We start from the raw sequence: 14,793 nt of genomic DNA on the forward strand, positions 1-14,793 counted from the left end.
TGCCTATATTATTAGGCTTTTATAAAAAAAGATTGCCTAATATATGCCTAATATATATATTAGGCAAAAATATATATCAGGCAAAAAAAAAATATTAAAAAAGCCTAATAATATAGGCAGGTTTAGCGGACTAAGGAGCTAGGTGCTTTCGTTCAAGTCTTGGAACAATTTATCGAGGTATTTAGTTATTCAAATCCCAAATCCGGTGCTGTTCAATTTTCTGAAAATCTGCATGTTTTGCCACAAATACGGCAGTTAAACATTTTTTTTTCTCAAAACCTGTCTTTCTTTCCTGTTCAGTGATCATAAAAGTATATAATAGACCTATTTCAGATGAATAAAATGCCTTCCTTTATCAAAACAAATTATGCCATATTTACATCAAATAATTTACAACCGCTATTTTCCGGTCCGCCAAGTTAAAAAAGGACTCTGTGCGTATGCCTTTGTAAAGTCGAATTCAGTCAAATCAGGGCTCCTACTACATGCTATAGACACTAGTAAACATAATGGCATGGCTATTTGGTGGCAGAAATATTTACTGAACCCTGTGGACTTGCAAAACTGAAATGTACAAATTTATGCATATTTTGCCAAAATTTACAAACAGATTTGGACGTTTTTGTGTATAAGTTATACTAGTAGCGTCTGGTTTCTGCACGTGTTCATTGTCATATTGACATTCTATCTGCATGAATTAACTGACGGCATTGGTGAGAAGCTCTATGTTGACGAAATACCTACATTTTATATTGTTTATTTTGATTAAATGTATATTGGGACAATATATACATAACTGATCTACCTAAACATAATGTTTGCTAGTTCTAAATATAGATATGTGTGTAACGGTTGGTGTTGAGAAGAGGGACAATATTTAATTTAACTTTTAGATGTAAATGTTTTCAATACGCAAAGCAATTCGAAATCTTTAAAGGCCCTCTTCCTCTCTTAAACGGCTTGTAAAATGGGACTGTAAAACGAGATTGATAATTGTGGAGTCGTAAAAGTTATTGCCTTATCGTTTTACTACACTTATCAACACCTTCAGAACAATTTAGTAAAATAAATTCAATGCTAATTTTCATAACGCGGGTCACATTTCCTGTCGTCGCCCTTATTACCGCGCGTTTCTTCAATGTTAATATAGATTACAAAGAAATCTTGCATATGTTAGCCCATGTAATGTCGTCTTAGATATAAATCTTCTTAAATTATTTTTGTTTTTAAGAAACCATAATTTCTTGTTTCGGAAATGTGGACCTTTAAGAGTTGTGATTGTAGAAAAACTTCAGGCCTTGGTTCGTCTTCACCTGAGCCAGGTGAATAGAATGTCGGTGAATTAGTCGTGTATACATACTCCTGAATTGGATGTACACAAATCAACCAAGTCAATAATGAAACAGACCTTTTCATGTTGGCTTTCCACGTTATTCAGCTTATATTACACTGTCCTCGTCAAATATAGTGCCAGCAAAGCGTGACTGACACTATAATACATTGGTAATGACACACCATATCTCACCCGAGTTAGTGGTATCATGGGTATATCAGACTTTTCTGACACTTTAGGCTTGCAAGCTTGGATTCCATTAGTAAAACAATTCTTTAATATTTATACAAGATCTCAAATTGTTCAGATCTTCAAACTAATTATCAAAAATAAATTGTATATTAAACCAAATTACTTCTAGAGAAAAGTAAATCGTCCATTAAATCGTGACTAAATCATTTCTAGAGATTCAAAGTAAACTGTTCAGGTACTAACATAAAATCGTGACTATGAATCGTTTCTAGAGAAAATTGTACATTAAATCGGGACCATCTACCACACTTAAATTTCGAAAAGTTACTGTTTTCTGGTATTCAGACATAATTAGTAATAATGCCAGTTCATGATCGATGTCCTTGATTCATGAGTGTGTGGCAGAAGAAGGTTTTGTGAACAATGAAGCCAGTGATTTGATTTCTGGTGACAAACTATATAGCTATATTTACACTTGCTAGGCTTGGTCACTATACGCTAATACTAGCCGATTTTGTTTACCATAACTGCATGGTAACATTGAACTTTGAACTTGCGTAAGGAAATGTTCTGTGCAACGTAAAAGGACTACTTTTTTTTAAAAAGAAACACATGGCCTTGTTTACATTTTGACGCAACATTACGTGTATATTGTTGTTTTTCATAGAATTTTGGAAAAATGTAAACAATATATACATGTTTTATATTTATATATGATTCAAACAATTTTTAAATTAACAATTGTATAAAGAAACGGAAAAATATCCCGACCGGGGCGACGTGCTTTCATTTTTGTTAAAAATGATGGGTGTCAAATGTAAACATTACCTCTGTGCCTATGTTCATCCTACGATCGAGCCTTTGGGATGGACGGGTGTGAGACACTCTGATAGAGGTCAGTTATAAACATATCCTCTTGTCTTTGTTCTTTGAGTATTTAATCATGTGTATTATAAAACATGCACCGCTAATAATCCACGTGTTGACAGTTCCGCGTCACCACAAATACATTGTATCCATCGAACACAAGTGAATTTGTTTCATCTATCGATGGCGATATGGATCTAAGCGTAGATTATATAATCACATGGCTCCAAAGGATGTAATACCGTCAAGTCAGACGACATCTCAAACACATTGAGCTACTTGAAAATCGGTGTTTTGCCAACTTCGGCAAACTAAAGTGTGTAAGCGTGCGTCAGCTTGGCCTCGCTGCACAATAACGGTCACCGAGTTCACACATGTGGCCGTGTACAAATTCTTTATGTTATTACGCTATATATTAACTTTTAGCAAAATTGAATATGTATATATTTAAAGTTCTGATCTGATTAAATAAAATTATCTCTGAAATTTACTTTGTTTGTCATGTTTATTTTACACTAAAATATTGAACTTTTTTGTCGTCGCGGAAGAATAATTCTACCTTACGTGAAGCGTCACCATTCGCTGTTCAAATGAGTAAGCTCCTCCCACTTTTGACCGACTTTTATTGAATAATTACGTCACTTTCAAATGACGATTTTATTGCATAAAATATAAATAAAAAGTCGTGTGAGTGTAAATATAGGGATTGGATTTGAGTGTAAATCTAGGGATTGGATTTCGTTTTTATGTTAACCATGCTTGTATGGAGGAATTCCGCTAAGAATATATCCAATATGGGGCGCTAACGCGCCCCATAGAATATATTCTTAGAGGAATTGCTCCACACAAGCATGGTTAACATAAAAACGAAATCCAATCCCTATATGACAAGATGGGGTAAACGCCTCTATGATTCACGGACTGTACTTTTTTTGTGGAAATCATCTGCATCTCTAATAAGACGAATTAAAGGTTGAATGAATGAATAGCTTCACTTTCAAATAAATGATAATTATAGGCGTTTTCTTGTTTTTACTTCAGGCTTGCCCAGACATTCAGGGATTGGGTGGTGACAGAACTACCTCCGCCGACAAACATACCCCAGAAGGTAGGCTAATAGTAAATACACTCAAGCTGGCTCCATCTTATTGGGAAAAAACCACATGTCATTTTAGGCTAATTATAAATACATTGTACAATCAAGTTGGCTTCATGATATTGTAAAAACGCATGCCATTTTAGGTCAATAGTGAATACCAAGTACGTTCAAGATGACTCCATGATATTGTAAAAACACATGACATTTAAGCCAATAGTGAATACCAAGTACATTCAAGGTGGCCCCATGATATTTCGAGCTTTTTCAATTTCCGCCTTCCGGTCGTTTGTCATTTGCGCGAAAAAAAGGTCGACCGGGAGCGGAATGCGTGTCATACTTTTAATATAATAACCTTTCAACAATTTTCTTTTCATAAATTATTCTAACGTAAATATATGGATTGAATATATTTTTCTAATTTTCATGGCCGCTATGTAAATTAGAAAAATACATTCAATCCCTATATGTAAAAAATGATGTCTCGATGAAAATTTGATATTTTATACGGTTCAGATTTATTTCCTAGTAGGTAAGAGATATAGCAAGCTTGATAAAATGCTTACAAACGTTTTAATAATGGTTTGCATAATCATTACTTTACTCCATTAGCAGTAATAGTCGCCGATTATAGCTGTAAAGACGACAACATTATCTACAAGCCTTTTGAGTTACAATATTGCAGCTAGGTGGCTCCATGATATTGGAAAATTTAGGCCAGTTATAATTACCAAGTACACTCAAGATAGCTCCATGATATTGGAAAACCCATGCCATTTTTAGCTCACCTGGCACAAAGGGCCGATGAGCTTATGTCATGGCGCGGCGTCCGTCGTCCGTCGTCCGTCCGTCCGTCCGACAACATTTCCTTTCGCTACTAGTCATAGAGTTCTGCATGGATTGTAACCAAATTTGGCCACAAGCATCCTTGGGGGAGGGGGAACAGAACTTGTATAAATTTTGGCTTTGACCCCCCAGGGGCAGGAGGGGCGGGGCCCAATAGGGGAAATAGAGGTAAATCTTATAAATCGCTACTTGTCCTAGAGTTCTGCATGGATTGTAACTAAATTTGGCCACAAACATCCTTGATGGAGGGGGAACAGAACTTGTATAAATTTTGGCTCTGACCCACCTGGGGGCGGGAGGGGCGGGACCCAATAGGGGAAATAGAGGTAAATCCTTTAAAACGCTACTTGTCCTAGAGTTCTGCATGGATTGTAACCAAAAATAGCCACAAACATCCTTAGGGGAAGGGGAACAGAACTTGTATAAATTTTGGCTCTGAATCCCCCAGGGGCAAGAGGGGCGGGGCCCAATAGGGGAAATAGAGGTAAATCCTTTAAATCGCTACTTGTCCTAGATTTCTGCATGGATTGTAACCAAAATTAGCCATAAACATCCTTGGGGGAAGGGGAACAGAACTTGTATAAATTTTGGCTCTGACCCCCCGGGGCAGGAGGGGCGGGGCCCAATAGGGGAAATAGAGATAAATCCTTTAAATCGCTACTAGTCATAGAGTTCTACATGAATTGTAACCAAATTTGGCTACAAACATCCTTGGGGGAAGGGGAACAGAACTTGTATAAATTTTGGCTCTGACCCCCTTGGGGCAGGAGGGGTGGGGCCCAATAGGGGAAATAGAGGTAAATCCTTTAAATCGCTACTTGTCATAGAGTTCTGCATGGAATGTGACCAAATTTCGACACAAACATCCTTGGGGGAAGGGGAACAGAACTTGTATAAATTTTGGCTCTGGCCCCCCGGGGGCAGGACGGGTGGGGCCCAATAGGGGAAAATCGAGGTAATCCTATAAATCGCTACTTGTCCTAGAGTTTTGCTTGGATTATGACCAAATTTGGCCATAAACATCCTTGGGGGAAGGGGAACAGAACTTTTATAAATTTTGGCTCTGACCCCCTGGGGGCAGGAGGGGTGGGGCCCAATAGGGGAAATAGAGGTAAATCCTTTAAATCGCTACTAGTCATAGAGTTCTGCATGGAATGTGACCAAATTTCGACACAAACATCCTTGGGGGAAGGGGAACAGAACTTGTATAAATTTTGGCTCTGCCCCCCCGGGGGCAGGACGGGTGGGGCCCAATAGGGGAAAATCGAGGTAATCCTATAAATCGCTACTTGTCCTAGAGTTTTGCTTGGATTATGACCAAATTTGGCCATAAACATCCTTGGGGGAAGGGGAACAGAACTTTTATAAATTTTGGCTCTGACCCCCTGGGGGCAGGAGGGGTGGGGCCCAATAGGGGAAATAGAGGTAAATCCTTTAAAACGCTACTTGTCCTAGATTTCTGCATGGATTGTAACCAAAAATAGCCACAAACATCCTTAGGGGAAGGGGAACAGAACTTGTATAAATTTTGGCTCTGAATCCCCCAGGGGCAAGAGGGGCGGGGCCCAATAGGGGAAATAGAGGTAAATTCTTTAAATCGCTACTTGTCCTAGATTTCTGCATGGATTGTAACCAAAATTAGCCACAAACATCCTTAGGGGAAGGGGAACAGAACTTGTATAAATTTTGGCTCTGAATCCCCCAGGGGCAAGAGGGGCGGGGCCCAATAGGGGAAATAGAGGTAAATTCTTTAAATCGCTACTTGTCCTAGATTTCTGCATGGATTGTAACCAAAATTAGCCACAAACATCCTTGGGGGAAGGGGAACAGAACTTGTATAAATTTTGGCTCTGACCCCCCGGGGCAGGAGGGGCGGGGCCCAATAGGGGAAATAGAGATAAATCCTTTAAATCGCTACTAGTCATAGAGTTCTACATGAATTGTAACCAAATTTGGCTACAAACATCCTTGGGGAAGGGGAACAGAACTTGTATAAATTTTGGCTCTGACCCCCTTGGGGCAGGAGGGGTGGGGCCCAATAGGGGAAATAGAGGTAAATCCTTTAAATCGCTACTTGTCATAGAGTTCTGCATGGAATGTGACCAAATTTCGCCACAAACATCCTTGGGGGAAGGGGAACAGAACTTGTATAAATTTTGGCTCTGGCCCCCCGGGGGCAGGACGGGTGGGGCCCAATAGGGGATTTAGAGGTTTATATTAAAATTCCTTCAGAAAAGAAACAATGAACTTGTATTCAGAACATTACTTGGCATTACAAACCAGGTGAGCGACTAATAAGTCTTATTTTCTTGCATTTATCATTTAAGTTTCAAATCTATGAAGATAAAAAAACAACATTTTTGTTTCTGTTAGAAGAACATAGTCTCAATTCTGTTGGGTGTTTTGGTCTCGATCTTGTTACGATAAAGCAAAATGGGTAACTGTTTATGTTAACTATCTACACCGGGACTGAATAGTGTTTTGATTGCGTTAAAGGTGGTATGAACGCAAGTGGATACATACGTATTCTACATGTAGCGCTAACACGATTATACTGGTTAGTCTTAAGAAAAACGGTATTGGTCGCTACATGTATGTTGGGTAACTACGGTAGTCAACATGACCAAAGATATGTAGTCCCGCTTGTTGAACGTAATAACTGACATTTTATTAGAAATGTGACATTGACACTTTTCAGTTTAAAAAAAAAGTTTTCCTAATTCCAAAATCTGATCGTATATCAATAATGTCCATTAAAAAAATGGAGATAACCAAAGCGGAACGACTACCGGTATGTATCGCTGTCAGAGTAGAGATAGGCGGAACGACTACCGGAATGTATCGCTGTCAGAGTAGAGATAGGCGGAACGACTTCCGGTATGTGTCGCTGTCAGAGTAGAGATAGGCGGAACGACTACCGGTATGTATCGCTGTCAGAGTAGAGATAGGCGGAACGACTTCATTTCCATGAACTTAACATACTTAGGGTCCAAATGAGATGACGTCAGAGTCACGTGATTCAGAGACTAGAGTTATTTGGATTCAGTTAGCAGTTTTGTTTTCTACTCCTGTTTTTACCGTTTATTTTCGAGGATATCTACGTTTTCTGTGATCTAGATTACTAGATCGGGACTTACGAGTTTACACTCGTTATTTTAACAGTGATCTCAGGACAGCCGACCCTCGTGGTCCTTTGTTATGATTGTTTTGGGTCATCGCTTCGAGGTCATCTCGTGAACTGTCGACGTCATGACTGACCCACAAAGATTGACTCTTGTAAACACCATTTCTGGTGGAAATGACTCGACCATTTCTGGTCACATACCTCCCATTCCTGGGAACGTCTCCAATAACGGACCGGCATCTCTGCCAACTGTGATTATGTGTGACTCGCTCACAACACAGGCCACGATCACCAATGTGGATAATCGCCATTTTGATGGGTTAATTCCGGCATCTTCATCAAGCAGCATAAATTATGCAAATGAGCGGACTCCGCGAGATCTCGCGAGCTTCACAGCGAATTCCCGAGACAATACGGGATCCAATATGGCTGCGCCCGTGCAACAAAACAACACGGTTTTAACTGATGATTTTTGGAAGCAATTACTGGCTCAAAATCAATTAATGCTGATGATTTTGTCAAAACTTAAAAAGAATCAGACAACGATTCACAGTGAAACGCCGACGACACCGTGTACGAACAATATAGACAATTTTAGCGACCTTCAGTCCAACGATGACAGTGTTGATGATCACCGGTCCCTACACGATGTAAGCTCCGATGAAGAAGATACAGACTTTGATACTCACGATTTCTTAAAAGATCTTGATCAACAATTTAGTAAGGACAATACTTTCTCGCCGAAAGTACACGACGGGTTGGCAAAAATAGTGAATGACGGATTCAAACGTCAGTTAGATCATAAACAACGGAAAGAAAATTTCCAAAAACATTTGTGCCCAGAGAACTGCAATTCACTAGTGGTTCCAAAAATCAACAACAACGTCCTAAACACGCTGAAGAGTTCCCACAGGAATAGAGACAGTGGTCTCAGATTGACACAAACATACATTTGTGGAGCAATGTATCCACTAATTCACCTCACTAACATCTTGACACAAGGCAATAAAGGACTGCCACCGGCAGCAGTGAAAGACTATCTGTCACTGGCCCATGACACATTTCGACTTTTACAAGTGGGGTTCAGTGACGTAACCTACAGAACACGTCAGGCCTTAAAACCAATCTTACACCCTGACTTCAAAGCTCTCTGCCATAGTACAGAACCACCAACACAATGGTTGTTGGGTGATGACCTTGGAAAACAAAATCAAGGAACTGTCAGATGCACAACGCATCAGCAAAAAACTGGAAAATCGTCAAATAGATATTCACCATACCAAACCTACAACTCTGGCAACCGAGGTGGTGGTTATCAATCCACAACATCCACACGTGGAGGACGTCATTATCAAGGACAACATCAACGCCATACCTTGAACACGCATAGAGGCAGAGGAAACCACCATAAACCCAGCCAGTTTTTAGGGGATCGTCAGAAACAAAAGAAAAAAGAATGACAAATACTTCCCAAGAACTAGAGAAGAGGGATTCACCAAATGTAAGTACAGATCGAGACATCTTATCAAATCTTGTCCATACACCTGAGAATTTTCATGCTGGGAAGGTCAGTCTGTACACAGATGCGTGGAAATGTCTTACATCTGATCGTTGGCTATTATTTCAACTACAAGGATATTCCATAGAATTTGTGCAAATTCCGTACCAACACAAACACCCACCTAATATTAGGTTTTCTAAGGAAGAACAAACATTCATTCATGAAAAAATGAACAAATTGATTGAGAGAAAAGTGGTAGAACCAGTCGGACCTTCAGACAGAACATCATCAGATTTCATATCCAACATTTTTCTAAGACCAAAAAAGGATGGGTCATATAGACTTATTTTAAATCTCAAAATACTGAATAATGATGTGGAACACATCCATTTAAAGATGGAAACGCTGAAATCGGCCATAACGCTTATGACAAGAAATACCTCAGATATATATGGAATGAGACTTGTTACCAATTCTGTTGTTTACCATTCGGCTTGAGCTCTCCGCCACGCGTTTTCACGAAAGTCATGAAACCAGTGTTTTCAACATTGCGAAAACAAGGACATGCCAATGTTGCTTACATAGATGACACTTTATTAGCTAGCAAAACAAAGGAGGTCTGTCACAAGAACATTCAGGACACAGTACTCCTTCTCGATTCCTTAGGATTAACTATACACCCAGACAAGTCAGTACTGATACCAACACAGGACATTGTTTTCTTAGGGTTTATACTTAATTCTAAGACAATGACTATACAGTTTACACCAGAAAAAGCAGTCGACATACAGAAGAGATGTCGTGAGATGTTAGAACGTCAAGAATATTCAATTCGACATGTCGCTCAACTGGTAGGCAAACTAGTAGCCTGTGAACCCGCGGTTCCTCATGCAGCGCTATTTTATAAGCCATTGGAACACGAAAAGGACAGTGCTCTTAAAGCAGCTAAAGGGAATTTTGAGGAGAAGATGACATTTTCATGGTGGATAGACAATATTGCAGATAGCAAAAAACCAGTTCACTTCAATCCCTATGATATTTCACTCGAATCGGACAGCTCAAGTACAGGATGGGGTGGCCTTGTTCGTGGTGATGAAAGGCTAAAAACTGGAGGTCATTGGTCGTACACTGAACAATCTCAACTATCATGAACTTCAGGCAGCTTTTCTCACACTTCAGTGTTTCTGTAGTACAAAGTCAAACATTCATGTTCGATTATATCTGGACAATACTGTGGCCGTAAACTACATCAACAATATGGGCGGTAAGACTACCGCCTTAACCACCTTAACATAGAACATTTGGATGTGGTGTATACGTCGTGACATTTGGTTATCTGCATGTCATGTTCCAGGTGTACAAAATACAGAAGCTGATAAACTCTCTCGTTCATTATCGGACGACATGGAATGGTCTTTGGACACATCTATTTTTGAACGCATCTGTGTACAACTTGACACTCCCTGCATTGAACTTTTCGCGACTCGAGTTAATGCTAAAGTTGACACTTACATTTCTTACTTACCTGATCCAACGGCTGTGGCCATTGATGCTTTTACACTTTCATGGTCACACTATAATGTCTGTTATGCATTTCCTCCCTTCAGTGTTCTCGGACGTGTTCTACAGAAGATGGAGGAGGAACAGACAGACCTGATTCTGGTGGCGCCGCTATGCACAACACAACCATGGTTCCCAACATTGCTACATCTATTGGTGGACACGCCAGTTCTACTACCCAACAGACATCCGATCTTACATCTGGCCAACAATCCAACCAAGAGGCATCCCGTCAGGACTCTTCGACTGACAGCCTGCAGATTGTCCGGGATAACCTCAAAGAGAGAGGAATTCCAGAGGCAACTGCAGAGATCATCTTGGCAGCTTGGAGAGATTCTACCAGGAAACAATACGGGGTCCATCTCCGCAGATAGTTGTCATTTTGTGGTGAACGGGAAAATGATCCGCTTTTTTCCATCTATAAATAGTGCTTTCGAGTTTCTACAGCAGATGTTTGATAGGAATCTTAGCTATAGCTCCATTAACACTGCAAAATCCTGTATAAGTTCCTTGTTAGAAATAACTAACTCTAACAGCATTATGCAAGACAAAATAATACATCGATTCATGAAAGGTGTTTTTCAAAAACGTCCGGCGTTGCCTAGATATTCAGACACTTGGGATGTTTCGATCGTATTAGGATACCTTGAAACTTTAAACCCTGTACATACCATCTCTTTTCGTTTACTTTCATACAAACTGATTATGTTGTTAGCCATATTCACTAATCAACGTTGTCAGACATTACATTTGTTTGATATAAATGATATAAGTGTGTCGTCAGATTGTGTGACAATAAGAGTGACAGAGTTGTTGAAACAATCACGTCCAGGGCATCACCTGGAACCAATTCCGTTGAAAGCTTTTTCAACAGATCATAGACTATGTGTGGTTAAAACTCTCCAGGAGTATCTTAAACGTACACAGGAAATGCGCACGGAGAGTCAAACTCGCTTTTTCTTGCTATTAATGCATCCCATCAACCGGTATGCAAACAGACACTATCTAATTGGATTAAAACCGTTTTGATGTTGGCAGGTGTAGACATATCGATCTACAAATCACATAGCACCAGAAGCGCTTCCGTATCGGCGGCAAACAAGGCACATGTGCCTATCTCAGTTATCCTCAAAACTGCTGGTTGGGCAAATGACAATGTTTTCAAAAAAATTTACAACAAAGAACTCTATACCAATTCAGCAGTGGATGATCCAAGTGTGTGCGAAAGCATCCTTTCGAACTATGCAAACAATTTTTCACCTTGTAGATCATACATCAGAGTTAACTAAACCAGTTTTTAAAAGACTATGTTCATGTATATATGTTTTTAGTTGATGTATACAACTTTTTTCTAGAGTTAAAGCTGTGTTGTTTGATTTTATGCAATTTGATCTGTTTACAACACTCTAAAATCTCATTTGGACCCTAAGTAGGTTAAGTTCATGGAATTGGAAATTAAATGAGCTTTCTCCGAAAGCGAAATTTGAGATAAATTCCATGCCCAACCCTTTCCCTCCCTAGATCAAATTCCTGATTATTCGTGTTGTACTCTGAAGACTGAATCACGTGACTCTGACGTCATCTCAATTGAACCCTAAGTAGAAGTTAAGTTCATGGAATTTATCTCAAATTTCGCTTTCGAAGAAAGCTCATTTAATTTCCAATTTTTTCGAGCTTCTTCATTTTTCAAAATTGATATTATTGCGATCAAATTTTGAAATTGACAAAACTTATCTCTAAAACATTTGAAAGTTATCCTTACTGTATTTTTATTCGCAACATTGAAATTATCGGTATCCATTTGCGTTCATACCACCTTCAACGCAATCAAAACACTGTTCAGTCCCTATTTGAATCCCGTTCTCGCTGATAATTTTTCTTCACCACTTACATAGCTTTACATAGTTCGACTGGTTAAAATTTGTTCTCAGATCACGAATCACCATCATTAAGATTTACCATCTGCAACATTCGAAGTAACATTTACGCTCATTATTTTCTCTCTTTTTCAGTGTTTCCTAAAACATGGCCCGTATGGGATGCGAAAAGCGAGCGAGTGACTTTCCTAAATATGGACTGCAGTGCCATGGATACGAACATGCCGTTAGATATGTTTGAGGTGAAGGTCAAAAGTGACGTGGAACAAATGACCCCTGAATGTGTATACATTCAACAAGTGAGCCGTGACGTTTACACGAGGAGACTGGTTCCACTGCTGTCGGGGCTGGGGTACGAAAGTCACAACTTTCTCGGAGACGTCACTGGACAGGCCACATTCTACAGAAAACAAACAAAATGACAATGGTCTGAATTCAGGCGGGATTTTAATCTCATAAATTAGAGACAATCTAAATCTGTTTTTGTCAGGATAAGTAATCAACTGCCATACCACAAGGTCAGTTTTAGATGTAAAGATATTCGCTTTTGGAAAAGCTATTAGACATTGAGAATTAACGTGATTAATATATTTTACTCGAGAAAGTTATAGCAGGTAATGAGGTAATGAATGTCCATATATAATATAGGTAGCCCTGCCTTTACTGGGGATTAGGTTTGATGATAGCAATATGTGCTACCTGGTTGGATATTTGTTAGTGACAATAAGAATCGAAGCGTCATTTCAATGAAACATAGCAGCCTTGAATGATTATTAAATAGTCGTGCTACTTTCTCTTTATCTAATTCCTTATCAGAATTCTATTTTGAGAAACACTTAATCTTTTGTTTACTGTAAGATTGTCAGTTTCTGGGTTGATTCCTATATTGTTCTATTCAGTTTTAGCGTATTATAGTCATCTATCCTTGCAGGTAGTTATCGATTGTGATGTCTTTAGTTTTTTAGTGAAATCTACGTCGTTTTCACCGAAAATGTGACATACTTCTCACAAACACATGACGTAGCAATCAATACCTGCGAGGGCAGACAACTCTGTAATGTATAAATAAGGAAATGGTATGGTTTTATTGTTGTTAGAATTGTATTAAGGTTCTACATGCCAAAGGCATGCTATTTTTATTATTTATTTCCCAGTTGGAGTTTTGCACTATCTTGTTGTTTACATGGAAATTGTTTCCCGTCAAGCGTTGTTATATTCTGCGAATTCTTTTGTGATAAACTTACAATAAAATGTCAAACAGATAGGGATCGATTGTTCAATGATGTAACATGGAATTCGAGTCATCAGAGTTGCTGATCGATAATCATTATCTATACTAGTCAAAAGCCATGGTAATCTCTTACCTTTTTTGGTCACCTGAGACGAAGTCTCAAGTGACCTATTCTAATCGCCTTTTGTCCGTCGTCGTGCGTCGTCCGTCGTAAGGCCGTAAACAATTTATATTTTCGACTTTTTCTCCAAAACTGCTAAAGCAATTTCAATGAAATTTTGCACAAACCTTCTAAGGCATAAGGCCAATCAAAATTGTGAAATATATGGTCCCCACCACCCAGGGAGCTATGGGAGGGGCAAAAAGGGGGTAAAATTGACTAAAATTTCAAAAATCTTCTTCTCCACTCACAGATGTGATGGAATTATATACTCTTCATAGATAGAAAGGTCCTAAGGTGTTTTATGAAAATTGTGAATTATATGACTCTGGGGTCTCAGGTTTCCCCCTCGGGAGGGGATTAAGTTTACTATAGTTTATATAAGGAACACACATTTTTGAGTATTATTGGATCATTTGTGATAGGAAATGAGTCAAATATTGCCAGAATTATCAGTATGAGATGGCCATTGAATCATATTAACCAATTTTCCATGACTGACTCCCAGGGGCCTTAGGGGCGGGGTCAAAAGGGGTCAAATAGCTTGTAACTTCAAAAATCTTCTTCTGAAATTCTGGAAATGGTAGAATCACATACTCTTTATAGATGGAAAGTTCTTGAGGTCCTTTACAAAAATTGTGAATTATTTGACCCTGAGGTCTCACGTTTCCCCTGGGGAGGGGTCAAATTTACTATGAGTCAAACTTGTTTAGAATTATTAGCCTGAGATAACATTTTAATATCGTATCTATATTGGTCCTGGTCAAACCCTCGGGGCAGAGGGTCGGGGCAAAAAGCGGCAAATAGGCTAAAACTTTAAAAATCTTCTTCTTAAATTCTGGAAATGGTAGAATCAAATACTCCTCATAGATGGACAGGTCTTAAGGTGTTTTATGAAAATTGTGAATTACATGACCCTTTGGTCTCAGGTTTCCCCCTTGGGAGGGTGTTAAGTTTACTATAGTTTGTATAGGGAAAACACATTTTTGAGCATTATTTAGTCATT

At 39.0% G+C, this 14,793-nt stretch overlaps 1 protein-coding gene across 1 annotated transcript in view; it reads left to right on the forward strand.

Moving 5' to 3' along the window:
• The window catches only part of LOC138307414 (uncharacterized), a 41,530-nt gene extending 27,870 nt beyond the window's left edge, over nt 1–13,660 (forward strand). The window contains exons 2-3 of the mRNA XM_069248157.1: nt 3,434–3,500; nt 12,532–13,660. Of these exons, the coding sequence (XP_069104258.1) occupies nt 3,434–3,500; nt 12,532–12,818 (354 nt within the window). The 3' untranslated portion in view covers nt 12,819–13,660. The remainder of the gene's footprint in view (nt 1–3,433; nt 3,501–12,531) is intronic.
• The last annotated feature ends 1,133 nt before the right edge of the window (nt 13,661–14,793 follow it).

This window comes from Argopecten irradians, chromosome 1, assembly GCF_041381155.1.
Source record: "Argopecten irradians isolate NY chromosome 1, Ai_NY, whole genome shotgun sequence".
Classification (NCBI taxonomy): Eukaryota; Metazoa; Mollusca; class Bivalvia; order Pectinida; family Pectinidae; genus Argopecten; species Argopecten irradians.